The sequence below is a fragment of the Nuphar pumila genome, chromosome 9, assembly GCF_984573655.1.
Source record: "Nuphar pumila chromosome 9, dmNupPumi1.hap1.1, whole genome shotgun sequence".
Taxonomy (NCBI): Eukaryota; Viridiplantae; Streptophyta; class Magnoliopsida; order Nymphaeales; family Nymphaeaceae; genus Nuphar; species Nuphar pumila.
This window is the reverse complement of record NC_143257.1, coordinates 121,337,633-121,362,090: the sequence shown is the minus strand read 5'-3', so window position 1 is coordinate 121,362,090 and position 24,458 is coordinate 121,337,633. Positions and strand designations below refer to the sequence as shown.

The 24,458-nt window shown below is 39.4% G+C and overlaps 1 protein-coding gene and 1 pseudogene across 10 annotated transcripts; both read right to left on the bottom strand.

Annotated features, from left to right (window-relative positions):
• Window positions 1–250: 250 nt before the first annotated feature.
• On the bottom strand, window positions 251–2,464 carry LOC149829144 (cytochrome P450 94A2 pseudogene; annotated as a pseudogene). Its single transcript, XR_016434171.1, has 2 exons — window positions 1,878–2,464; window positions 251–1,288 (listed from the first exon to the last, which is right to left on the bottom strand). The product of XR_016434171.1 is annotated as a cytochrome P450 94A2 pseudogene (transcript).
• A 5,423-nt stretch (window positions 2,465–7,887) lies between these two features.
• LOC149829143 (myosin-binding protein 1-like) lies at window positions 7,888–18,301 on the bottom strand. Of its 9 annotated transcripts, none has more exons than XM_090017925.1 (6): window positions 17,780–18,022; window positions 15,684–17,450; window positions 15,303–15,599; window positions 13,798–15,228; window positions 12,968–13,064; window positions 7,888–8,252 (listed from the first exon to the last, which is right to left on the bottom strand). In XM_090017925.1, exons 2-4 carry the CDS (start codon window positions 17,071–17,073, stop codon window positions 13,826–13,828), a joined length of 3,090 nt encoding a protein of 1,029 aa, XP_089874051.1. In that variant the 5' UTR covers window positions 17,074–17,450; window positions 17,780–18,022; the 3' UTR covers window positions 7,888–8,252; window positions 12,968–13,064; window positions 13,798–13,825. The 9 variants fall into 9 exon arrangements, with proteins under 9 accessions (XP_089874051.1, XP_089874052.1, XP_089874046.1 ...); XM_090017926.1 differs by having other exon boundaries at window positions 13,798–15,225; XM_090017920.1 differs by lacking the exon at window positions 17,780–18,022 and adding an exon at window positions 18,278–18,301 and having other exon boundaries at window positions 15,303–17,450.
• Between the last annotated feature and the right edge of the window lie 6,157 nt (window positions 18,302–24,458).

The window sequence follows — 24,458 nt, the reverse complement described above, 5'->3', positions numbered from 1 at the left end:
TAATTAGGTCGTACTTCTATCACCGTACCCAGATCTTGTAGGGTTTGGTTCAGGTCCGGTCCCCGTAAACCCGACCAGTTGACACCCCCTGCTAGTAACCATGGTTAAGATTCAGCAAAAAAGAGAGAGAGAGAGAGAAAGTAAATTTAACGTGGCAAGAAGGTTAGTTCTTAAAACTCATCTATGGGCGAGGAAATCATTTTCCTATGCTAAAATCCATGCATCATATGAAACAAACTATTAAAAGAAACCCATCAAGTATCACGAATGAAAATGAAAAGGTGACCAAGTTCTTCTCCTGCATTAAGCACCACAACAAGAGAGAGAGAGAGCCCTCCATCATGCGATCCTCAGTTCGATCCTCACCGGAAAACCACCCTTCATCTTGGACGTCATATTGGACTCGTAAACCGGCTCGAAATCGGGCGCCGCAGGCACCACCCTGAACCGCCCAAGCACCGCAGCCGCGACGCTCTTCATCTGAATGAAGGCCATATCCTTCCCCAAGCACACCCTAGGCCCCGGCTGGAACACCGGAAACTTGTACGGATCCTCCGGCAACAACCTCCACCTCACACTGGCTTCGTCCTTCTGCAGCCACCGCTCCGGCCGGAACTCCTCCCAATCCTTCCCCCACAGCGACTCCATCCTCCCCATCGCGTAAGGATGGTACATCACCCTCACCCCCTTCTGCACCACCGTCCCGTCCGGCAACACGTCGTCTTCAGCCGCTTGCTTGCTATCGAAAGGCACCGGCGGGTACAGTCTCATGGACTCCCAGATGGCCGCGTGCAAATAGTTCATCTCTTTCACCTCCTCAAAACCAACCACCTCTCGATCTTCTCCGGCACTGGATATCTCCCTGAGGATCTCCTCCTCCACCCGTTTGTGGCCGGAAACCAGCCAGAAGAACCACACCAGCGCGGACGAAGTCGTGTCCCTTCCGGCGAGTATGAAGCTGATCACCATGTCCCTGACCAACCCCTCGTCGGCGTCGTTGTAGTTCATAAACCTCGATAGGAGATCGGAGTTCTCCTCCTCTGGCGAGGAGCTCCGCCGCTGCTTCCGCTCGCGAATGAGATTTCCGGCGAAGCTGTCGATGACGTGGACCGCATCTCTGAGCTTCTTCTCAGAACCGATCGCGAGCGCCCGCTTGAGTTTCCAGATTATCGGAAAGATGACGGAGAAGCGTCCGGTGATCAGCCGGACGGCGTCGTCGAAGGCGGCGACGAACGGCGACGAGGGGAGTGCCGGGTCCAGGCATCCGGGATCCGACCCGAATGCGATCCTGCAGCAGATAAGGATGTAAACGGCTCGGATTCAAATTGTATGTAACCAATACCATATCCAACTAACCATATGTTAGCTAAACTGATTTGAATCCGAATTCGGATTCGGATTCGGATTCAGATGGTAAAAAATACCATATCTGCTTTTTTTACTAGTAAAACGGATACGGATATTTATCGCATTGGGCAACAAAAAATCAAAACCATATCCGCAATCGATTATAATCGGATATAGTTTCTGGCAATGTTAACAGTGTCGGTGCGTTACACATCGTATCGGCAGAAAATCGACACGCTGCAAGCTTGAATCGGCTATATTTTAATAAATATAAAAATACCAAGAAAATAAATTTTTAAAACTATTTTAATAGTTTTAACACGTATTATGATTGACAAGTAAAAAAAATTATTATTTTTAGGCCGATACAAAACGATTCACTTGAATATCGGTATCGGACGATACAGCTGAATGGGTGGCAAGATTCGGGGCCATACCGATACTGACAACATTTCAGCTTACCAAATGCAACTAAACCAAATGGAATTCGGTCAGATATCAGATAAAATCCAATTCATTGACATCCATACCTGCAGATATTGTCGATCCCGAACCGCTGGAGCACGTCCTGGAGGTCCAGCACCGTTCCTCGGGAGGCCGCATCCGCCAGGAGTGGGAGGAGGCGGCCGGAGATCTCGGATTTCACGGCGGTGTCGACGAATTTGCGGAGGGACCGGGTGTTGAACTCGTGGCTAGCTATCTTCCGTTGGATCTTCCACGCGTCGCCATCGGAGTTGAAGATGCCATTCCCGAGGAGGTCGCGGAGGTTGGTAAGGAAGACGTCACCTTTGGGATAGGCATGGAATCGTGTCTTGAGGATGTGCTCGACGTTGGAGGGATCGGCGGTCACGATCAGCTTGGGTTTGAAGGGACAGTGGATGTGGATGGTGTGGGTGGGGGACTGGAGGAGGAGGTCCGAGAGGTATTGGGCGACACGGTGAGAGTTGGACACCATGGACAGGGTGGCGCCGATGATGGGGTAGGATTTTGGGCCGTAGATGGGTGGTGGAGGTGGTGATTTGGGAGTTGTGATGCTTATGATGAGCTTGATTACCTGAAGCAACAGGAGAGTGGAAGCTGCGACCACAAGGAAGAGTGGGAGTAGTGTTTCTTCCATTGGCTTTGTCTTTTGGTAGGGGTGATAAGGTCTTATCTGTGTCCACATTTATAGCCTTGCAAAGTCTCTATAGAGAGAGAAAACTTGGTCTGCAAGTAAAAACTCATCTTGGTCGATTGGTACAATTATTTTCAAAAATAAGTTTGTTTGCATTGCTACGTCACAAGTACCACCCATCTATTTCACAGGAAAAACGACATTTTGGTGGTGTTTATTATTTTTTACTGTTTTTTAAGTATTATTTCAATAAAATTGTATCTTATAATAATATAAAACAATTAATTTTGTATTGATTACCTCGTCTCAAAATCCGAACATCCATCCCCGTTTCATGTCTTCCATCCTCGGTCCAAACCACTGCTTCACTCTCTGTTAGGGCTCTGGTCATCCTGTTATCGAGCTCAACAAACCACTGCTTCACTCTTAATGGCATGTGTAGCACCAGGGCTGGTAAATACTCTGCCTGATATCTAGGTCTAGCCTCTCTAGTTCTGGTGACCATGTTTTTTTTGTTTTTGATAGGCAAGTTGGGGTTAGGCAGACCCCACAGGTTATACAACCATACCATTGGGATTTGAACTTGCAACGTCCAAACACAAGATGACGGGCACTCACTGCTCCTACCAGACAACTGGAGCCCCCACCCTTTGGTGTGACCATGTCCAATAAGAACAGTTAGTGCAGGTCACCTTATGTTGAGACGTTGCAAGTTCAAATCCCAATGGTATCGTTCAGCTTGCCTATAAAAATAAAATAAGGGTCCACCCACATCATATAATCTGTGGGCGCATGAAATTTTTTTTTGTGATAAAAAGATGCGAACTAGGAGGATCACCATGTGATCAGCAATACAATAATGTGAAATAAACTATGCTCAGTCTGACCAGAAATTTGCTTGGTGACCACGGCAGGAAATTAAATGAGATCCTCCGGGACATTGACAATTTATAAGCCACCATCGCTAATTAGAAAAATTACTGATTACCTGAGACACACATCTTGTTCATTTAAGAGATTGACGGCTATTATCATGCATGAGATGCAGTGGGAATCGGTCATATCCGACTTGACTTGAACTACCATCTTGAGTTGGTATTGAAGTTTTGCGGCCAAGTTTATAAAACTATTTGGATGACAGGAGGCAAAACCAGGTTTTGCCAAACCTAGTTTCGAAAACCATAAGCATTGGTTGTTTGATTAACCAAAAACTTGGTTTTTCAAGTTTGTTTTATTAAAAGACTCAAGGAAAAAAAAAAAAGATGCCAAAGTCTTTTTCTAGCCACTCCCCTAAATAAATGGTAGGGATGCTACTCTCTATGCTGAACCGTAGTAGACCGGTTATTTTCTGTTCGGGAAAATGGCCAAACAAAATAAATAAATAAATAAATGTAGCTAGCTGTCATTTTTCAGTTAGAAGATGGATGGTTTGGCACCAACGACGCCAGCAACTAGTGGTGTCAACGAGCCGGGTTTGGTTCGGACTCGGGTGAAACCAGACCTGATCACGATTTTCGGGTATAGTATATATTGGGTTTGGACCTGGGTCTAATCGAACCCACCTTAAGAGAAATCATACCCAGACCCGATAAGAACTACATGAATCAGACCCGGGCCATACCCAGTAAAATAATATTTTTTATCATTTTTACATTGAAAATTTGTGGGTCTTAATGGGAACTCGGCTCAGGCCCGGGTCTAGTATAAAATTTCGCAAACTATACTTGGCTCCATATATTAATCGGACCTTCAGATCCGGATCCGAGTCTTAATCAAGTCTTCTTATTTATCACCATACCGGGACCCTATAGTTTTGGTTAGGGTTGGGTCTGGGTAAACCCGACCGGTTGACACCCCTACCAGCAACATCACCCTGGCCATTTTTCCAACCTATAGATAATAAAAAAAATGGCCAGATTTCAAGATACAAACAATAAAAACTAATAATTTGACTATTTTTCATCTATCTACCGATCGAAAACAGCCAACTGTGGCTCATAAAAAAATAGCCATTTCCGGCCAGCGACTGCCAACTAGCCAAAAAAAATGGCTGACATGATACCATCGAGGCCGAATTGTAGTATGCCAGCCATTTTTCGGCATGTGGAACTCAGGTTCAAAAGACAAGGAGGCATTAGGAGGGTGGAAGAGGGCAGCACTCCCACTAAGCCCCGATAAACTTGATAAACTGGGTTTTGTTTCACAAACTTGGTTTGCCAAAATCGAGTTCTAGCATCCGAATATGGCTAAAAATTCGGTACTGGTGTTTCACCTGGATTTTTTACTCAAAACCTAGTTCCCTTAATTTTAAACTTAGGATTCCTGAACTTGGTTATGTTTTGTAGACTGTGTTACATTGTAATGAATTGCTTCTTTTTGTGAACATGGTGGTAAATAATAAGTAAAATGCAGGCTGTAGATTTTTCCCGTAACAGATTTTGGAAGTAGAAGTTTGTAACTTTGGATATTGAATCAAAGGTCAATTAATTTTTTTGAATTTATAACCCAAAGAAACCGCCCCCGGTAAGAAGACTACCTAGTCGTGTTGTCTCAGCCTGCCATAACTATGATCGTCGTGCCTGCAGTGTAAACTCAGAGGAGCTTATGAGGACCAACATAGTTGATGCCAAACCCATATTTGCATCAACAAAGTTCTCTGCATTTGGTGGAGTTGAATTTGGGAATCCTACATTATATAGAAGTGTTGTGGGTGTCCTACAATATGTCACCATAACACAGCCAGACTTGGCTTTTTGTGTCAACAGGGTTTGCCAGTATGCATTGCCCCACAGTTCAGTATTGGGCGGCGGTGAAGTGTATTCTTCATTATCTGAAGTTCTCTATTTAGTTTGGTCCATTGTTACGAGCCTCCAAATCCAGAATAGTGTCTGTGTATTTAGATATTGACAAGGCAGGATGTTCAAATAATAGGAAGTCTATGCCAGGATATAATTTTTTCTTGGACCTAATCTAATATCCTGGAGCTCTAAGAAGCAACAATTGGTATCTAGTTGTTGCAAGTAATGTGGGTACAGTCTCTTTTACGTGAGCCTGGTATTGAGTCATCTGGTGTGATATAATGTGAGTGCAACTTAGCTGCTCATTCTACATTCCACGATCATAGCAAGCATATAGAGATTGATGTTACCAGTTACACAATATAATTTCTTCAGGTCCAGGTCCAAGATCAATGTCACCTGCAGGACCGTTCGCTTCTTGCCGGAGGCCTTGAAGAATCAAGGCGGTTTGGACTCTCCTACTGATCGGCTGGTTAGGGAGTCTCATGAAGGAGCAAAGAATCTTATGCGAGTCAGGACTCTCTTGGTGCAGCTAAGAAGGCTCTAGAAGTCCATACGTGTGACAGCATTAGGGAGGACTCCAGTTCAAAGTAGTCCCAAGGAAACAGGGATTCTAATTCTCACCATCGTTTTCTAGAATTCAACCACTTCTTCGGGACACCGGATTTCTCTCTCAGGATCTCATCTTCCACCTGTTTGTGGCCGGAAACCATGTCAGTGCTGCCGAAGTCGTGTCCCTTCCGGCGAGTATGAAGCTGATCACCATGTCCTTGACGAACCCTTTTCGTCGGCATCGTTGTAGTTCATAAACCTCTACAAGAGGTCGGATTTCTCATTTGTCCATTGCCGTCTCCACTGGGGCTGTATGAGTGATGAATTTAGTGATGATGGTGGTTAGTATTATTGCAGAAACTGTGCCCAGAAGAAACGGCGGGAGAGTTTCTTCAGTAGTATTTGATAGAGAGAGAGAGAGACAGAGAGAAGGGAACATTGGGTGCCGTTCATCTTGTGGATGAACGGAATCCAAGCGACCTCCATTAAGGGTAAGAATATATACCACCTCCATCAATTTATCTTGGATTCCAAAGGTCAAAAAGATAAACGTACGTTTCCAGCTCATGATTCACTTTACTGGTCTTGAAATAGGCCTTAACCCAATGTCATAACTCAAAGTCTCACGATATTTTAATAAATCTGGTTTTTGCCAAGAAATCCCGAAAACATATCAATATATAGATATATATAAATATAATATATATAATTAGATAATATGAATAGCAAAACAAATATATGGCATTTTCAATATCAGTGATATTTTCAAAATATCACGTTTTTTTCAGACAGTAGATTGGCTTTTGAAAATACCCAGGTGTAGTTGTTCACAGACCCATGTTTGAGTGCAAACGGGTAAAAGCTTTCTTATGTTTGAGTGCAAAGCATGTTGGATCGAACCAGCTTTTTAAGTCATCTCATGCTTCGATATTCATATACCTAACAATTGTTTTGACTGCAATTATGATATGATTTCGCATTATACGCAGCGACCTACCTGCCTGACAGCCATTCATCTTGGCATTTCTCGAGATGGCTGTGGTGTCCATCTCGAGGTGCTGAAATGGATGGTCAGCAGTGATGGACCTGCATGCTAAGCATGGAGCACTACAGAATAAAATATGCAGTTGGGTTCCACCCATCCCCTATGTCATCCCGGGTGGCAATCGGGTCGGGTTGGCAGGTCAGCATACCTCAACACTAACCCAACCCGTTTATTAAACGGGTCAGCTGTGGCAAACACGAACCCGACCCATTTAATAAACGGGTAACCCGACACAACACGGTTAACCCATTTAATAAACGGGTTGGCAGGTCGGGTTCGGGTAAACGGGTTGGCGGGTCAGATTCAAGTAAACGGGTAAACAGGCGAGTCGGGTAAACGAGTTGGCGGGCCGGGTTTGGGTAAACGGGTTGACCCGCCCGCCTAACCCGTTTATTAAACGGGTCAGCCGGGTTGGCATACCCCTAACATGAACCCGACTCGTTTAATAAACGGATTAGGTGGGTCGACCCATTTACAACACAAACCCGTTTAAGCCAAACCCGAACCCAGCTAAGAAGCGGGTTGGTGGGTCGTGTCAGATTTTGCCACCCCTAGTCATTCCCCATCTTCCTACCCCTCTTAAATCTTATGATGCAAGTTGTTTTGATCAAATCTGACCCTATAGATGGATTCAACATGGTCTATTTAATACGAATCAACCTTTTTATCATATTTTTTAATGAAAAAATATGATTTTTTTTACATCACAATATTTGTGCTTTGAGAACCGTTGATTTTTTAATCACCAAAAAATCCTGTAAACAAGTGGGATTTTAACCATTTGAATGTCGATCTTCACTGAATGAATGATGTAGATTGTATCTGCTGAGTCCGATTTGATCAAAACAACTTTCTGAGGGGTATGGGGTATGAAGATAGGGATGACATAGGGGATGAGTGCAACCAATCTACAAAAAAATGGCCTCTTATGATATAGCTTTTACGAAAATACTTCACATAACACACTTTTGTGTTTATAATAATCAATGAGAAACCCCAGTTCAAGAGAGGAGCAGAAATGCACAACGAAACAGAGTAAAAAACAATTCATTGGATCTAACAAATATACAACGTTAAAAGGGCCACTCAAAATGTACCCATTTACACATTCCAAACAATGTAGTAATTTAAAAAAAAAAGGATAAGAAACACTCCTTTTACAACTCAAGCACTCATGGAAATAACAGCAGACACCAAACTCACCAACTCCTTGTGTCAAACTCAAACCAAAAGAGAAGGGTATGCCGTGGTAAGTGTATATACACAATTGGGACAGGCAAGCAAGCAAAGCTTCATTCTGTATTAACTTTGAGTTGATACACTTGTCACTAATAGTAGTAAAAATCGCTGGCTCTCTTAAACTTGGATATTCATTTTTGAGGTCCTGATCCTATACCTGCAATGATGGATCGATCCATGTAAGCTACAAGAAATCATACAAAAGTACAGAAACTTTTTTTTTATCTCGCTTAAATAGAACAAATTTCAAGGACAAAGTTGGTGTTCAGCAACTACAAAAAGACGAGAGAGAGAAGGGTGTATCTTGAAACACCCTTAAGTGCGCACAGGCACAACAAAAAAAACTAGTCGCGATCATGACCGCTGCTAAAGGTCCATTTTGGTGTTAATCAAACACTTGCACCTCAAAGTTATGTATATCATCCATAAAAATCAGGCATCAGATGGCCTCCTCCAGCATAGATGATGTTAACTACTTTATGACCAATGCAAACAAATATAGGCCTGGTGCAAGATAATTTCAACATATTTACATACATATCCTTTCATTTTAACACAATAGATAGTCACACACACACACACACACACACACACACACACACACACACACACACACACACACACACACACGTAGGAATCTATCTGAAACCTAGTGGTCACTTTATCATTAGAAGCATCATGATATATCAGACATAGTTCTCCCAATACAACACCTCCATGTCTTCAACCTTTAATTGAAGTCGCACACCAACAACTGTTAGATTAGTTATTGAAAAAATTCAAACCACCAATCCTTCTTTTGTGAGAACTTGATGTCCCCGATCTTCACTTTTAAGAAAACCATGACTATCCATTCCGCAGATCCAATTTATCAAAATGTGTACCTACAGCTTCTTGTACCAACTTCCTGATGTGTTGCTAATTCCCTTGACATAGATCTACTTGTTAATAAATCAGTAAGTATTATTCCAATAGAAAGCTCTTTTAGAAAGTTCATTATTATCTGAACTAATTGGTTTAACCCCCACTAGTCTAAATGATGGGCCTCAACTTGGGAGGAAGAACTGGAAACATTTTGATTCTACATTTGGTTGTAGAAAATGCCTAGCATAGTTTTCATTGAATTAAAGCATAAAAAGGACAAATAAAGTCAATGTGAACAGGATGTGGGAAACTATTCAAGGCTGGTCTTTCCTTTTCCTCATTCTTTTCTTATTTTTGTTATTATTCAGTCAACTAGACATATATAATAGTGATGCACTGACTTCCACAAACAGTAATAAAGCCAAGACAAAGTATTTGTCTTCAGCTGCCTGTGTATGTCAAGGGCAGTCAGGAAACCAACAAAAAAAGTTGAGGGGATTTCTGGAGAATTAAAACTTTAGAGGTGGCAACACAATAAACAGCATAATTTTTCGACCTGACTCTGTAGTCAAGCAATCACTTTCAAAGTTGTATACCTATCAGCAACATAAAGCATGGCTGGTGGCAAAAAGTATTTAACCAATTACAGACTTAAGAATAGCAAAATTTACATTTCTAGTAGCAAAAATTATTGTTCCAATTGCTACTCTGTTAGCTAAAAAACATGCATGGATAGCAAACTAGTTTAAGATTTGGTGAAACGACTATATTACTGCAATATTCTCTTTTGCAGAAAAAAGATATCATTTTATTATAATGCACAAACTATAATATTATAACATTTATAACTATGAGAACCACAAACAAGGAAAATAATTTGAGCTAGCAACAAAAAATGAATTGGTAAATCATCATCATCATCATGAAGTCTTATCCTAACTGCATGAGGTTGACTGGAGTCATGTTCCTTGATTCGTTCTTGTCTAGAGCTACAACCTCCATTGCCTCGCAATTTTTCACATCACCGTGCATAGTCTCCCTTCAAGTCTTCAATGGCATTTCTCTTTTCCTAGTTCCTTCAACTTGGTTTGGTTGTATGTACCTTCTTATTGGTGTGGTGATAGGCTTCCTCACATGTCCAAACCGTTTTAAACGGCATCCTCTAACTTTTTTTTACTTATTGGCAGTACTTGTAAACATGCTCTAATATATTCTCTTTTATCTTTTCTCAACTCCATACATCCATTCTAACATATACATCTCCACAGCATGTACTATGTTATCCTGTCACTCTTTAGTTGTCCAACACTCGGTACCATATAAGAGTACCAATCTTATAGTAGCCTTATAGAAATGCCCTTTTAAATATAGAGGCACTCCTTGTCATGTTCTCATCACCTTATCCAGTCAACATACAAATCATGGTAGTGATGTCATCCTCAAATCCACCATTTTCTTGTATCATACACCCTAAATATCTAAATTTTGGAATCTTTAAATTGCAAGATCTTGTATGTTGATTGTGGTATTTTTATTGTTGGCTTCCCCACTAAACTTTCACTCTATAAATTCCATCCCTGCTGTACTAATCCTTAAATCATGAGAGAGAGAGAGAGAAAGAGAGAGGCATAGCACAAACAATTACCAACTCAAGGGTGAAAACTGAAAACATAAGGAATAATTGCAAAACATAGGGTCTATTCCAGTACTGCAACACCGGATGTATCCAAACAGACCCTTAAAGTTGGAAACTTGGAATATTGACAAAGAAAGTTGATAAGGAGCACTACCTGTGGTCGGCCATCCCTAAACAATTTAACATACAGGGCTGAAGTTTGCTATACAATGTAATACTCGAATTCCACAAAGGTTCTTTCACTCTCTTTTTATTTACTGGGAATCCAAACTACAAAGATATCATGCTTTTTCTTTTGCATGTTGATTAATGTAATTACAACCAATTGTATAAAAGAGGTTACTACAACACTAAGAAGTTTTCACAACAAAGTCTGAGATAAAGGAATTGCAGCAGTTAAGATATTTCTAGAAATTTAACTTGCTCCAATGGACAACTTTATTTACATGATGTGTAACTTTTTCATGGATATGAATGACAGTAGACATAAAGGGCATGTTTGTTTCTCCCTGTGAAATTGCAAGAATCACAACTTCCTGTGATTCTAAATAACTTCCACAGGACTTTCACAGGGCTTTGCAAACATAAGAGTGTTTGTCCTGTTATTCAGAATCTATCTGTGATTCTGTTTGCCTTGTAAGCTGTAAAAGTTGGTCACAAGCCTTAACCTGTGACCAACTTTCAGAGAACTGATTCTCAGCTGAGTGCAAAAAATGTAGACATGACAGCTCTTGATAGATGTTGCAAGGCCAGCACTAGCCGTTGGTTTTCAGAATCACCCAAAGGCTTGCCCACCTCCATCTGCATGTTCTACCTCTTTCCCCTCCTATGTTCACCATCTCCCTGGAAAAAACATGTAGGTATCCTCCACACGTTCTCTTTTTTTTTTTTTTTTTTTGGGGGGGGGGGGGGGGGGTCGTGTTTTGTGTAGAGCTTGCTGGAAAGAGGTCTCCGGCGAGCTCAGTTCGTGCAGCAAATAGGGCTGGCAGAAGGGGGAGGTGAGGGAAATTGGTTTACGGCAAGCAAGAAGGGGCTTGGCAGCAAGCCCCTTTCACGTATTCTTTTTGTTTTGTTTTTTTTTTTGTTGAAGCTGGAAGGAAGGTTGGGGAGGGAAGCCTGCAAACTGAATATGAATAGAAAGGGGCTCCCTGACAAGCCTCTTTGTTGCATTCCCTTTTCTTGGTTGGTTTGTTGATGCCGGAAAGAAAGGGGAAGTGGGAGCCTACTCACTAGTTTCTGGCGAGCTGAAGTTGAGAAGGGGCTTGTTGCAAGCCCCTATTACGTTTTCTTCAATTTTTTTCCTGTTGCAACCGGAAAGAAAGGATGAGGGGAACCCTACTCATTGGATCTGTTGAAGGATACTGGATTTGTTAAAGAGTACCAAAACAAGGTTTTAACATAAAAAAAAAAAAACAAATTTGATCAGATCCAAATCCAAACAAAATCCACTTTAAAATGCAAATTGTTCAGATCATATCTGAATCTAAATAAAGGTACGCTTTAAAATGTTGATATGGATCTGATCCGGGACTGAAAATTATTCGGATGGGTAAATCCGAATTGGATCCAATTTAAAGGCTTGAGAAATTTTTTGCTTACCTAACATTTGACAAACATAAGAATGTGAATCACAAGTGGAAATGAGAATTACAATCCAAAAATCATAATTATAAAACAAACATGAGAAAGTTGTGCCTGAGAATGTTAATCATGTGAAACACATTCTCAGGGTCAAAACTCTCACAGCGGAAAACCTGTGATCAAAACAAACATGCCCAAATTTGAAAATCACCAAATACACCTGCAACCAGGACCACAGATTTGTCACTGATAATGAGAAATTCACTCCAGATCCTTGAAGGATATAGAAGTATGAGACTAAAGTATCTTACGTTAACAATCTGACATACTTTGACAATGAATAGCATGTGGTTAATTCATGAATGCTCATAGAATTGTAAAATTTGAAAACACCAGAGAAAACTCCATTTAAACTAACCTACAGATTTGTTTTACAAATCCATTAAAAAAGATGGAACCTTCTCTGTCATTCTCAAAGATGGAAAAACCCCAACTCAAGATGATGAAGATCAGGATACTTCATCCTAGTCAAGAGTACATCAACCCTAGACGTGATCAACATAAATGCCTTGGTCCCTTTTTGAATATTATGTGAATAGAGTTGAAAACGGTAACATCCCACTTCAACACAATGCTAAAGTCTCCGTCTCCTTTCTAGTACACTCTATGAGATCATTAACTGTCACAAGGTCGTGACCATCACTCAAGCATCTCATAAAGAATAGAAGCTAGCAAAACAGATTAAAAACAATGCTAATGAATAATTGGTTTTGAACCAGTTACAATAGCACCTTTACCAAATCTGTGCATATCCAATCCAAGTAGAGAGCAGAAGAAGAATTTCTCCATCCAACCATAGATCCTCTATTAGCAAACCATGAACAAACCCTGTTTAACAGCATCAAGTACATTATCATTAGCTCAGCACATATAACCAAGGGAAGCCATCAACTGATTCATCTTGAAATTGATACTTGTAGTATAAACACCTTGTAGACACTTCCATTCAAGTAAAAAAACATAAAAGTTGTTTTTATGGTTCAGCCAACATAGAACTTGTGGAAGTGCCAATATATTGGTATAAGGAATACAGGCTTCCCTCAAAGTTGACAAGTTGAATATATGCAACAAAGCAAGCTAAGTGGGGGAAAATCAGGAAGAATGGGGAACTTTACTAAAGTGTACCCTTGTAGATTCATCCAACAGGGTATTAGCATACTATAGTTAGAAGTTTAAACATCCAAGAACATGTGGAAAATATCAAAATGAACTAGTGTAGATAACATCAGCCATTTTGAGCTAGATCATTTTGACATATGGCAAATATCAAAATGGACTAACATACTAAATTGTTCAATAAATAACATATCATTTTGAACTAGAAGACAATGCATCATTCATGAAGGGCAGAGATTACAAAATCTAATAAAAATTGCAACAAAATATTCATATAAATACATAAGCCAGATGCTTGCAACAGGTAGCACATCATAACATTTGCAAAGCTAAATGAACATTCTGCATATACAAAAGCAGCCATTCACAAAGGTTTCAAACACCAAAACTAAGGTATTATGATATGCCCCCACTTAAAATAAAGATTTTCTTTACAAATACTTACTTTGAGTCAACAGGAGGACACTTCTTAATCAAGAACAGCATGTTTGTGCTGCTCCAGTGCACACACTGCGAATTTCTCTCAGGTGATGTGCCATTTCCTGGACAAGCTTCAGTCCTTCGCTTCCACTTCTAAGAGAATTAAGTGTATGCTCAAGAAAATCTTTGTCTGTCTCAAGAGCCTCTAACCTCTTATTCAGGTATAGAATTTCATTTTCAATAGAGGATAAATCATTTCCTCTTCCAGAAAAGGTAGATTTCTGCAGATCATCATCACAATTGGCAGTAAGTAAATGATCACCATCGCTTGGTCCATTTGTGCAATGTAAACCTTTGGCAGTTGTCCCTCTTCCTGCATTAGACAAATTGTCTCCAATTGAAAAAAAACCCTCTCCTTCAATGTCATTACCTTGTGCCACTTCTATGTGCCTTGCATCTTTAAAATTAGTCTGACCAAGTCTGTTCTCCAAGTTTTTCAGACATTTCAAAAGGTAGTGTTGTTCATCTTCAAAATTTAGCAAAGAACATTCCTTAGCAATATCTTTCTCTCTGTCATTCACATCATTGGTAATCTTAGCTATGTCACCATTATGGTTTTGCATCGAAAAATTTTTGTTATACTCAACTTTCTCATCCCTATTGCTGAAAGATTCTAGCTCGGCTTCCAAATCTTGTATTTCCTTTTCTCGCAATGCAAGGAGTTCATTTGATTTCTGCAGAGCTTCTTGGTCATACTCTGATTGTTCTTCCATCATTCTCAGGTACTGTAAAGCCTCCATATGCATTGCTGCCTTCTCCTCCTGTAACCTAGTAATCATGGCCATTGCTTGATTTGCAGCAATAGCAGAAGCGTTCCTTTCCTCTTCAAGCTCCTTATACAAGGCATGCATTGCCTTCCTATCCAATTCAACTTGGCGTTTCAGACGATCAACTGCACTTTCTCCTTCAACTTCACTCACGATGCTCCCATCCAAAGACTCCACACCTGACTCGTATCTCTCAATCGAGAGTCTCTTGTGAAGTGCCTGAAGTCCAAGGGGAGTAGGTGCTTCAGACACCCCAAAATCACCACTACCAACTGGAATTTTTGGGCTCATAGCTATATCACTCATTCCTCGTAAAGATGAAACCTGTCTTAGCAGTGTTTTCAGATCTTCAGAAATCCTACTGGACTCTTTGCCACCACCATCTGCAAGGGATTCACTTGGATGACCTACTTTATTACCCACAGCCAGCTTGTATGCATCACTTAAATCCAAAGAACCAGACATAAGAAGACTTGGATCATCAATCATCCGGGTGGTTAAGGAACTAGGTCTAAGCAATTTCAATCTAGATAATCCTTCAGGCTTGGTGACTCCCATGAGATCAAAGACAGACTCTGATGCCATTTCAGAAGAATTGTTATTCGTCATAGTGGCCTCAGTGTCACCTGCTGCATGAAACCAGTAATGTTGAAAATCAGAGACCTTGCATTCATCAAAAGACAACAGAAAATTTAAAACTCACATTTTGACGTGTATCCTTCTCCAAGAGCTCCTACAGACTTCTCTGATAAGGGAACTGCGCACTGTGTAGATGATTCAGACACGGTTAAACAATGAACCGCCTCTGCCCCAGCCTTGTCTGATGATGGAACACTCCGTGTTGTGAAAATGCCAGATATAGGGATTGCATTCCCTGTTTCTGGAAGAACTTCCAGAGCCTTGTCTGATGATGGAATTGCACGTGGTGTGAAGAATTCATGTCTCAGGGAAGGAAGTATTGTTCTTGAAAGAGATTCCATGCGCTTATATGATGATGGAACTGCATGAGGAGTGAAAAATTCAGGCATCGTGGAAGAAATTATCGATTCTGACAGCACTTCCATGCTCTTACGTGATGATATACCTGCACGTGGAGTGAAAAATACATCAAGTGGGGAAGGGCGCGTTGTTTCAGAAAATTCTTTCACATCCTTGTCTGATGCACCCGGTGTGAGATTCTTCAGGAGAGAGGAACGAAGTGTTGAATCTGAAAATACTTTTGCAGCCTTGTCTGATGATGGAACTGAACGTGGAGTGAAAAATTCCATTAGTGAGGGATGGCGAAGCAGTTCCGAAACTTTCTGCCAGTTGACCCCTTCTAGGCCATGCCCAAAAGACATAGAAGGTGCTGAAGTTGTCACACTTTCATTTTCATCTACTTCTATCACATTTTCGTTTAAAACTGCCTTCTCTTGCCTTTTATCAGACCCTCCAGTTACATCTAGAGTGAAGCTGTTTCTTGACAACCCTGGTTCCTCATCAGAGACCACAGATGGAGGAACAGACGCCTTGGATAGACTTTCCAGCTTGTTGAGGCTCTCCTTTGTCGGTACTGCAGCAGATAAAGTGGTCTTCATGCAGTCAGACTTTTGCAAAGGCTTGCAGTCAAATGTTTCTTGAATAGAAGCATGCACATCATCTTCATCTGACAGAGGAACTTCAGACTCAGAATCAGAAGTAATGTTGAGCTCTGAGTACCCAATATGAGCTAAAGGGTCGTGTCTATGCTTTGCAACAAATCTGGCCCTTGATGAACAAGACGATCTTTCGCTTTTCTTGCTCAAATGGTGCTTACACATTACAGAACAAGAGGGAGAACTCTCAAGCATGCCAAACTTACTTCCAATTAAACTAGTACTGAGTAATCTACTTGTATTCAACTTAGTCCCCATGGGCCTGCCGCAACAGTTACAGTATCTCAAAACCTTTGAATCTAATGCAGGAACATGATTTGAAGCATCACCTAGTGGTTCTTCAAAAGGGGCATCCATCTCATGGTTTGGATGAATATCTAATTGTTCAAGAGGTTCATTAAGATAGAAATTGTGATCGTCTTCTGCAGAGCATTCAAAATCCATTCTCAGTTTCCCAACCAACAGCCTATATGTTTCCGAATTTGATTTCTTCTCTGTTGCAAAGGAAACAAGACAATCCTCGCACATCCCGTGCACATCCGAAAGCTTCTTGTGAATTTGACAATATGCCAACGAGGAGATTTCTAACTTATGGGCATGGCATATCAATTCTCTATAGAAACCGGGTGCCTTGTTCCCTAAGATGTGGTCAAGCCTCGAGCACAACAAACATGGACTTTGCAAACCGAAGAAACTCGCAGTTTTTGTTGTCGCATAGGAGAGCAAAGCATTGACAAATAACAGAAGCATCAACAGCCACTCCTTTATTGCATATGCTAACGCAGAAATGAACCTATGGAAATCTTCTCGTAGTCTTACAGGTGGCCCTTTGCTTGTCATGATTATACGAATTCAAACAGCCTATCAGAGTCAACTATCTACTCGAGTAAAGGAGAAAAAGAAAACTGAATGAATACATAAAACTTTCCCCCTTTCCCCAGGAAAAAATGACTACATACATAAGATAGAACTCACCAATTCACGCACAGGCATACAACACCTATCAGAATTACACCCCCAATATTAGTATATGCTACAAAACCTCTCCAAATCTCATAATTAAACGAAAAAAAAAAGAATATCCTGAATATCCAACACAAAGAAGTGGAAAAGATTGTAGACCCTTTGCGAAACCAAAAGGAATTCAGCACCTAAGCTCTAGAATTGCCTCAATTATCGTCAAGAGGATCCCCAATGTCTTGTATGGACATAAAATCCTGAAAAAATAAACAACTCATATCAGAAATACCATGAAACAGCATATCAACTAGAATTACGAAAGAAGTCAAAGTTCAAAAAACTCAAAATTCGTGCGCCTAAGAATAAGGTAAAACCCAATTAGCAATTCCACAAAACAAAATTCTAGTCAAAACCATCAAAAATTATAATTAAGGCAGCACAATTCAATCCAAAACAACAGAAGGCGCAATCCAAAACCAAGATTACCAATAAATCAGAGCGAAAACAACGCCACCCACATCAGTAATCTCAAAGAGCGGCCGATTTAGAATAAAAATAACACCAACTATGACAAAATCAAACCTACCCAATTCGAAATGTCAACACCCAATCAAAGAACAATTCATGATCCATCAATTTAGGGATATTTCCTTCCCTAATTCTGATCGCTATTGAATTTCTTTGCTCGCCCAATTGATGCACCGATCAGTTGCTACACGTCAAGGGAATAGGCAAGACCCACCGAAGAGAGAGAGAGAGAGAGAAGGACCCTACCAACTTGCCATCTTATTGGCTCACTAATGATGCTTAACGCGTACCTGTATATGAATTCCTATCATACAAAACCTTCAATTTTTTCCTCCTACAGACTCAAAATTCATCAAAAAACACAAAAAAAAGGTGGGCAAGAGGAAAAAAGGAACAAAGGAACAAAATTCACAATTGAATTAAGAAGAGACAAAATATTACGTCATTCAGATCCCGGACGGAATTGGAAAAGAGAAAAACGACGAGAAACCGAAAGGCGAAAAAGTGAACGCAGAGAGAGAGAGAGAGAGAGAGAGAAAGGAACAAAAGAGTTTACCTCCCCACCATGCAAACGATGCACGAAGGGGACAAGTGGGCATTCAGAAAGTACAAAAAGGAGGGGAAATTTTTGGGGTTAGGGTGGGGTTTTTTTAAGGAATACCACTCTGGCACCTTGCTGTGAATTGGGGGATTGAACAGGATTGCAGAAATAATTAATAATATTAATATTATATTAATAGAATAATAAAAAACGATAATAGCTATCATATTTATTAACAAAAATGTATACTACTAATTGATTAAGAATATTTACTTTAAAGAATAGAATGGTAATAATAACATATTTATTAACAAAAAAAAAATATTTGTTTTAGTATTGACGAATTAAGAATATTAGTTTACCTCATTTTAATATTGAGAATAATTATCATTTAAAAGTTTGTTGACGAAATCTTATACTAATGGCCAAACCGACCAACAGGCCCCACCCGTGGGTGGGACCCACCCAGTTTACTTTTGTTTTTTTTCTGCAAATTAATTTAATGTGTGAATGAATCAGATATGACCCGATTTTGACTTGTGACAGATCCGTTAGGGTTAGGGTTTGGTAACAAAAGAAGAGTTTCAATATCTAGGTCGAACCCATGAGGTCAGATTAGGTATCTAAACAGTTCCTATTCCAATTGGATGTGAGCAATATCATATTCAACTAATCAGATATGAGTACACGGATTCAAATTTGGATAGTAAAAGTTTCATACCAAATCCGCTTTTTTTTACTTGTAAATAGGGGTGACAACGGGTCGGGTTTGGTTCAGATCCAGACCTGATTTGAGATGATGGTACTGGGTCCGGAGCCAGGTCTAATCAGACTCACCATAAGAGAAACCATACCTGGATCCAATAAAGAATCCATGAACCAAACCCGGACCATACCTGGTAAAATAATATTTTTTTACCTTTTTTTACATCAAAAATCAATTGCTGATCTTAGTTGAAACTCGGGTTGGGCCTGGGTCTGGTATAAAATTTCACAAACCATACCCAGATCCATATACTAATGGGACCCTTAGATTCCCACCCAAATTCTAATCGGACCTTCTTGTTTAATACCAAACCCTGACCCTATAGGGTATGGTGCGGGTCGGGTCTGGGTCAAACGCAACCCATTGACACCCCTACATGTAAATGGATTCTGACATCCTTCAAGTCACTGGATTCAATAGAAATAAAAATATCAATATCATATCCGCATCCAATTATAATCATATAGTTTTGCCTCGTCAAATTCAACTACAGAGAGACATATTTGATCACTTAACCGAAAAAACCTGATTCATTGACATCCCCAAGTCTGATTAGCTATCGAGCTGAGTATGGTTTATAAAATTTTATATCAGACTTCGCTCCAACCTGAGTTTTGAGTTTTGATTAAAATCTGCAGTTTTGCATTTAAAAAAATAAAAAAACTTATTTTTACCAATATAGATCAGATATAGTTTATGCAAATCTTAATTTGGTTCCTTTCATGGTAGATGTGGTTGTCCCTAAATCTGGACCCGATATCTTTACCTTAGAATGGGATCTGAGCCCAGACTCAATCGGGTACAACGACTGCCCGACCCGTTCACGCCCCCAATAAGGGTTTGTTTGAATCGCAGACATGCATGGACAGGATGCGCTGGGATGTCCACAAACAGGACAGGACACATTGTCTGTCCACCACTGATCGGTGGGGGGCGCGGCGCGGACACCAAATAAGCATCAGCAGAATGCAACAAGATAGCTGGCAAGGACCGATATTGGTGGTGGTTGAATGAGATAGCTGGATAGTTAGGTCACAATGTCAAAACCCAAGGGTCTTGAATCGATTACGGTTTCGCTCATCTTTTATGTCATCCCCAATCTTCATACCCCTGTCAAACCTTTTTATCAAATCTGACCTTATAAATGGATTCAGCTGGTTTGAGACAAATATCCCAATATTTTAAAAATTCTCACGATAATATTGTGAGAAATTGCCTCAAATTTTAAAATGATAATTTCTAACCGATATCACAATACTTAAGTTTTTAACCGATATTTATCGTGAAAACCCTTGAAATTTTTATTTTTAAATGTATTTTATTTATATTTTCTTATAAAAATTATTTTTTTTATTTTTTTATTGCTGAGATTTTGCCAAAAAATGCAAGATTTATGAAAATTTTCAAAATCTCCTGAGTTTTTTATTGCCGATATTTTGCTGTTTTTAACTTTTGTCACTATGATTCAGCCTAGCCGATTTAGCAAGAATCTAATCTATCATCCTATTTATCGATGAAAAAAAATATAGTCTTTGTTTTGAGTTGAGTTGCCAATCGAAATAATAAAAAAAATTAAAAAATTATTAATAAAGACCCACGTCCCACCCTGTAGAGGTGCAACGATTAGATATACGGTGAACCTAACAAGATTTAGGGCATTGATAGTTAATGCACAATTTTGGATTATATTGGCTATAGCTTGTGCTAGGGGTGTCAACGGGTCGGGTTTGGTTTAGACCCAGGTAGAATCAAATTTAGATCAGATTTCTGGGTATGGTATCGGGTTTGGACTCAAGTTTAATTAATCGGGTTTACTATAAAAAAACATACCCAGACCCGATAAGAACTACATACCCGGTCCCGATAAGTATCGTACAGCCAGAAAATCATTATTATACTGATTTGAATAAGGCTATTTTTTAATAAATATAAAAAATAGCTTAAAAGTATTTTAATGGCTTTAACATGTGTCATGTTCTCATTGACACATAATATTTTTTAATTATTTTTGGTAGGGGTGTCAACGGGTCAGGTTTGGCTTGGACCCAAGTAGTACCAGACTTGGACTGAGTGTTCGGGTATGGTATTGGGTCTGGACTCGAGTCTAATTGGATCCACTATAAGAAAAACCATACCCAAACCCGCTAAAAACCACCATACCCGGTAAAACCATATTTTTTATCATTTTTATATTGAAAAACTGCTGGTCTTAATTAGAACTTCGATCGATTCCAAGTCTTGTATAAAATTTCACAAACTATACCAGGGTCTGGACTCGGGTCTTAATTAGGTCTTACTATCTATCACCATACCCGGACCTTATAGGGTTTGGTTCGGGTCACGTCCTGGTAAACCAGGACCATTGACATCCCTAATTTTTGGTCGATTCATAATGATTCACTTGAGAATTCTGTAAACGATACACTGATTCTGGTACTAACAACATTGATTTGAACTACTAACGATGAAGGTCAGTATTGTAAAATTATTTTAAAAAAGTGTGGCCTATATTTGAAATTACGGATAAAAGCATGGTCCCTCAATGAAATTTTCACATTTAGAAATTACAAAACTTATGATGATGGAAACCCTATAGTTATATCCTATGTTCTTAAAATCGGTTCATTAAATGAATTATTTTTTCAAAAATTTGATAAAATCGGTCCGTATCAAATAAGATCAATTCTAATTGGATCAATTTTTTAGTTGGAGTATTGAAAGTCTGTTTTTTGTTTGATTTTACTGTTTGATATATATATATATATATATATATATATATATATATATATATATATATATATATATATATATATATATATATATATATATATATATATATATATATATATATATATATATATATATATATATATATATATAGAGAGAGAGAGAGAGAGAGAGAGAGAGAGAGGGTTAATATTTGGTGTCTTTGAAGCCACCAAATTATATAAATTATATGAAACTATTGAGCTGAAAATCATACCCTTTTAGTTTTCTTTTTAAATTAAATCTTATGGATGTGATCTATAATGTTTTTTAGTGAGAAATATGTTTTGAATAATATGATCTGACAGTGGTTTTTTAAGGGCTTCAAGAATGAATGGTCTACAATGCACTAAAATTTAATGACTACTGAGGTGGTATTTCATGTGGTAAGTAGGGTCATGTGTTTGAATCCCTCTGCCACATGGGGCTTACCAGATATCCGGTAAGGGTTCGCTTAACCCCAGCTTGCTTTAAAAAAATAAAATAAAATAATACTTAATTACTCAAAAAATTATATTTTTTTATTGAAATAACACTATTAAAGACTTGATCCTTAGCAAACCTTTCCTAACACTTTATGTGATCAGATTGAGTTGATAAAGCTTGAACCTATGACTTTTTAGCTCAATAATTCCATATAATGTGGTCCCTTCAAAGGCATCAAATATTAACCCACGTATGTTGCATTAAAAACATTTATTCTTTGATCAATTAATTCATTGTGATTCTCCAATGATAAATTAAAGAATGTGACCCGTATCTACCAATACTACCAAGGGGAAAGAAACCCTGGGTTGGCCCGAACCCATCCCGAACCAAACCCTATAGAGTCCGGGTATGGTGATAAATAAGAAGACTCGAGTTCAGACCTGAAAGTCTGATTAATATATGGACCTGGGTTATACCAGACCCAACTCTAGTTCTGATTAAGACCCACAATTTTTCAATGTAAAAATGATAAAAAAAAATGGTTTTACCAAGTTTGGTTCATGTAGTTTTTATGGGGTTCAGGTATGATTTTTTTATAATAGACCCGATTAGACTCGATCCGGACTCGATACCATACCCAAAAATATGACTAGTCGACAACCCTGAGTCGCTCCTCATCAGAGAGATCTTGCCGGTGATGCTGGTCTGGTGCGTTGGTAGTGGCAACGCTCTAGGCCGACGATCTGATGCGGCAGGCCACCAGAGCCACTGGTCGCGGCCGCAAGGGCCAGGGTGAGGGAGAAGACGAAGCGCCGGAGTGTGAACGAAGATTTCTTCCTTGAGGACGGGTCATCGTCGGATGAGAAACCCTTCGGATCGTCAGGATCGGACTTGGGTCACCGGCGGGCCTATTGAAGGTGCAGAAGAATACGTCCTCCTTGGGGGGGGCGCCAGGCAGACGGAGGGCTCGCAGGGTTGAATTTTGGGGTACCCATCTTCTAGATTTGAGAGTTTTGGCTCTGAGTTTGTGGTTTTGCAAATTCAAATGCAGAGTTGGGGAGTTTGGTTATTGGTTTTTATTTTTTCTCCTTTGATTTTTTTTATACTTGCGTTCCTGGTGTATGATCGCATTTGGACGTGCCCCATTGGAAATTTTGAAGTCAGATAAACCTTATGGATGTTTTAGCCCAATTTGTTTATGATGACAGTTTTTAGCTTTTGGATGATGCATGATTGCCAATCTCATTCATCTACATTTGAAATATAAACTGAGGGTTCTCTTCTGCAAGTTTTGTTTGTGGGTATGGTTGAGCACTTTTGAGTAGCAAACAAATTGCTGTTTCATTTTCTTATATGGTGTAGGGTATCTTTGATGAAGATTTAGTTTTTATTTTGGTTGTGACAACTCTAATGCCTGATGGATGGATGCTTCATTTTTCTCATTTCGTATATATTGCAAATGCTCAATTCAGAGTGAAACGTGTGAGTTTGTAAATGATTATTTGCTTCCACAGGGCTGTAATTTTTTACACTTTCATTTTCACCATTTTCGAGATATGCAATTACTTAATCCAGAGTTCGGATCAACATTATATCGTGTAAGTAGATTTTGATTTCTTTTCGGGAGAAGCAACTTGTGATAATAGTTCTGCTATGAAAATATTGAATTGTTCAAACATGGTCCTTTTTCTCAATGACTGATAAGAAATGAGTTTAAGCCTAAACGATCTGTTGAAACTTAAGAGCAGATCAAAACATGTATAAATTGTTTTTTTATCATAAGACAATATTCCCAGAGGATGTCACTATGTTCGTAGAATTATTTTTTCTTTGTTTTTTTTGTGAGGGGGTGTTGGGAACAATACAGCACACTATGGACGAATCCACAAACAAAAAAATTTGCAAAGTCAAAGAAAAGATCAAAAATCACACGAGGAACAAAGATTTATGTGATTAGCCAAGAGTTGCCTACGTTTTTTGTCACACCGAAACTTGTTATTCAATTGAGATACCATCCACTACAAAGGACGGATTGCACTCTTAAATAGAGGGAGATTAAGAGTATTACAACGATAGTTCTGACAGTACAAAGAGTCTATTAGACTTGTAGTCTGATTCTACAATTCTATAAGAAGCCTAAGAGAAAATTACAAAACTATCTTTCAAAAAAATTGTCTGGGGTACCACCCTTCCTAATGGTTAAGAAAATCAAAGAAAATTTCTTCAACATTTTTT

Excerpts from the sequence above, each read along its gene's own strand:
- LOC149829143 (XM_090017920.1), bottom strand. The coding sequence starts at position 17,073 with ATGACAAGCAAAGGGCCACCTGTAAGACTACGAGAAGATTTCCATAGG. Across the intron at positions 15,229-15,302 it reads AGAAGGATACACGTCAAAAT|CAGGTGACACTGAGGCCACT; the intron begins GTGAGTTTTAAA and ends GGTTTCATGCAG.